General features: G+C 38.3%; 1 protein-coding gene across 2 annotated transcripts in view; it reads right to left on the reverse strand.

Annotated features, from left to right (window-relative positions):
* RHOBTB1 (Rho related BTB domain containing 1) overlaps window positions 1–3,186 on the reverse strand; it is a 71,133-nt gene that overhangs the window by 20,639 nt on the left and 47,308 nt on the right. For both annotated transcript variants that reach the window (XM_007448634.1, XM_007448635.1), the window contains one exon: window positions 1,242–1,427. In XM_007448634.1, the coding sequence (XP_007448696.1) occupies window positions 1,242–1,427 (186 nt within the window). The remainder of the gene's footprint in view (window positions 1–1,241; window positions 1,428–3,186) is intronic.

Genomic DNA, 3,186 nt, shown 5'->3' on the forward strand with positions numbered 1-3,186 from the left:
CTCTACGTGGCTTATGATATTCAATTCCTAGTCCATGCATTTAAGAATAGAAGGGACATGAATTGTTTTCAGAACATTCATCCAAGACATACCTAGAACATCAGAAATTATCTCAACAAAGTACCATTTGTTTTTGCTGTGAGAGCATAAAAACTTGTATCTGTATAAAATTTTCTAACAACCCTATTAAGGCAAGTACCTGCCTGGAAGGAAGGTATTAATATCAACATTTTGGGAAAAGCTATGCTCACCAGCAAAAAACGGAGTTAAGCATAAAACGTATAAAATTATTTTTTAAAAGAGAATATTGAGGGAGCACAGCTTTTGGAAAAACTCTTATTCCATGCCCCCGCCACCAAGATTGGTATCCACATTTTATACAGACTGAAACAAACTCTCCAAGTTGTATTTTAAACGTGTGACGCTCTAAACATATCACCACTAGAGCCATTTGAAAAGCAGTGTTGCAGTTTTGCAACCATAGGTCTATATAATTTTTTAAAACTTGACACTGACAACTTGGGAATGAAATACTCTCAGAGGTTGGATGGAGGAAAATGAGAAGATTAAGAACACCTGGATAGGGCTTCCCTGGTGGCGCAGTGGTTGAGAGTCCGCCTGCCGATGCAGGGGACACGGGTTCGTGTCCCGGTCCGGGAAGATCCCACATGCCGTGGAGTGGCTGGGCCCGTGAGCCATGGCCGCTGAGGCTGCGCGTCCGGAGCCTGTGCTCCGCAACGGGAGAGGCCACAACAGTGAGAGGCCCGCGTACCGCAAAAAAACCCAAAACCCAAAAACCAAAACCAAACACCTGGATGTATGTGTTTGCATGAACCTGATGTTCCTGGGGGCAAGAATTATGGCTGATGGCTCTGAATGTCAGTTAACTTTACTATAATATAATTTCCAGAGAGACATTATTATGAGTAGCTAACATTTTGTTTACTACTTTACAAAGTTCAAAGCACTTTTATACACTCCATATCATAATTAGAGAATTCACTTCAATCGCTGGTCAACCATTTTACAAAAATGGGTTCCTGCCTAAGAGGTGATGGTGAGCATGAGAGGGGTCAGGGACACACACCCCTTCCTCATGTTTAACAAGCAAACTTAAAGCATGTGGCTGATTGATGGGGCCCCAGAGCCACTGAAGAACAGAACCCAAGGCTACAGAGACATCTGCTACCTCTAAATTTTAATTTGGCCGGCACAGGGAAACACTGAGTCCCTCGGCTTACCTTGCTAAAGGGCGTCTGGCTCTATTAACAGCCTCAAGATCAGCATAGCGGAGATCTAGCTGGCAGCCAACTAGAACAACAGGTGTGCGAGGGCAAAAGTGCTTGATTTCTTGATACCACATCGTTTTCACATGATTTAGGGAATTGGGATTAGCGATGGAAAAACAGAGGACCACAACGTCGGACCTAAAAGGAAATCACACAAGAAGCTGTATTTTGCCTTTTAACTTGTATTTTCTCTTTTATCATTATGGTTCCTCCCCTCCCCCATCCATCTAATGCCATACCATGTCACAGTTTAAAAAAAAAAAAGACCAGATATTAAAATACATCTTGGTGTCATGCAAACAGCCCATTAAACCTCCACATTCCAGCACCCACACAGCCTGAGTTCATTTCCATGTTGCACTGCAGAAGGCCTATGCATTGAAGGGTTTCCAATGACGTTATTTTACAGTACGGATGGTTATCCAAACTAGACTCAGGTCTGGAACCACCACATGCTGAACTATTTCTGTTCATCACAAGAAATAGTTTCAAGATAAAAGAAAATAGTAAAAAAATACCATTTACCACTGTAAACAGAAAGGTGATGATGACTCAATGAGATAAAGCAAACAGTTTACACATTACAAAAAAATGTAACAGGTATTTGCTGTACAGGGTCGGCAAATACACAGAAGGATTTCTGCCTTTCTTCTCCCTTAAGTACACATGGAGAGAGCACAACCACTTATCTTTTTCTGAAAAGGAAAAGTCCTGAATTTGCAGGAATTTCGACTTTTTGCTAGGTGTAAGGCAAGAAGGTAGTATTTAACATAAAACTAGCCGGAGTCAGTCAGACGGCTAATAAGATGGATGAGAAAATGTTGGAAGCAGATTTCTCAAATGTGATACATGACCCAGAGCAGATATATGGAAAAAAGGAAAATTGTTTTATAGTCAATTGTGACATAAGGATCTTCCATGTTTTATATAATAACTTATCATTCCAGGAGCCAAAGAACTGTTTTACAAAACAGTTGTCAGTTGTGGTGTTTGACAGATAACTGCGAAAAGGTATCTTTAATAAGGATTATAAACCATCTTTCTAGGTTCAAATATGCAGAATGATGACTTTGAAAACATGGAGGCAGAAGAATATAAAGAATAGAAAAAGTTATAACCAAGGATTCAAGACTATTTTGCAGCTATATTCAGAAATAAACTTACAATTTTATTAGATGTTAATTTATTGACTTTATTGTTTATATAATGAGAAGAATCAGGTCGATGAATCAAAACACCATCTTTTTAAATCATTAATGAGCTTCTCTCCCTACATATCAATGAAGAGAAACAAATATATCCAGGCAACCATAAAATTTCTAAAAATAATCATTTGCAATGCAGCAAACTGCAGGGTGCTTGCATTAAATGTAATTCACAAGTTGAGTATTTAAATTTATATCCAAGAAAAACTGCACCAGACCACGACAAATAGAGGGGAAAATCCTGACATTAAAATATTTACTAATTATAAAAGAGGACCCTAGGACTCAAAGCAGATGAGTGTATTAATCTGCATGTTTAAAATGCCCTTGAAATAAAGATCTTATCAAAGATTCTTGGGTACTGGAAAATATAATGTGTGTAAAAATATGCATAACTATATAAATGAAAGGGAAGCATATCTCGTCTTTGCGATTCTGATTTAGTTAGCAGAATATTCTGTGCACAGTCTCACTTCTAATCAGCATAAATAATAGTATCCAGTAAAGTCAAGAATGCTTTGAATTTCACATTTTTTAGGAGCTGAGTTTTCTATTATTCATAATCCTATTTATATAGGATATCTGATGCAGCTCTGCTGTAAGCTTCAGCCTGATCATAAAATAAAGCTGCCAAGAATTCTGCACAGTGAGAATAATATGGCAGTATCTCAGGTTCAGAATCATAGGGAAAG

The sequence above is a fragment of the Lipotes vexillifer genome, unplaced genomic scaffold (genome assembly GCF_000442215.2).
Source record: "Lipotes vexillifer unplaced genomic scaffold, Lipotes_vexillifer_v1.1 scaffold331, whole genome shotgun sequence".
Taxonomy (NCBI): domain Eukaryota; kingdom Metazoa; phylum Chordata; class Mammalia; order Artiodactyla; family Lipotidae; genus Lipotes; species Lipotes vexillifer.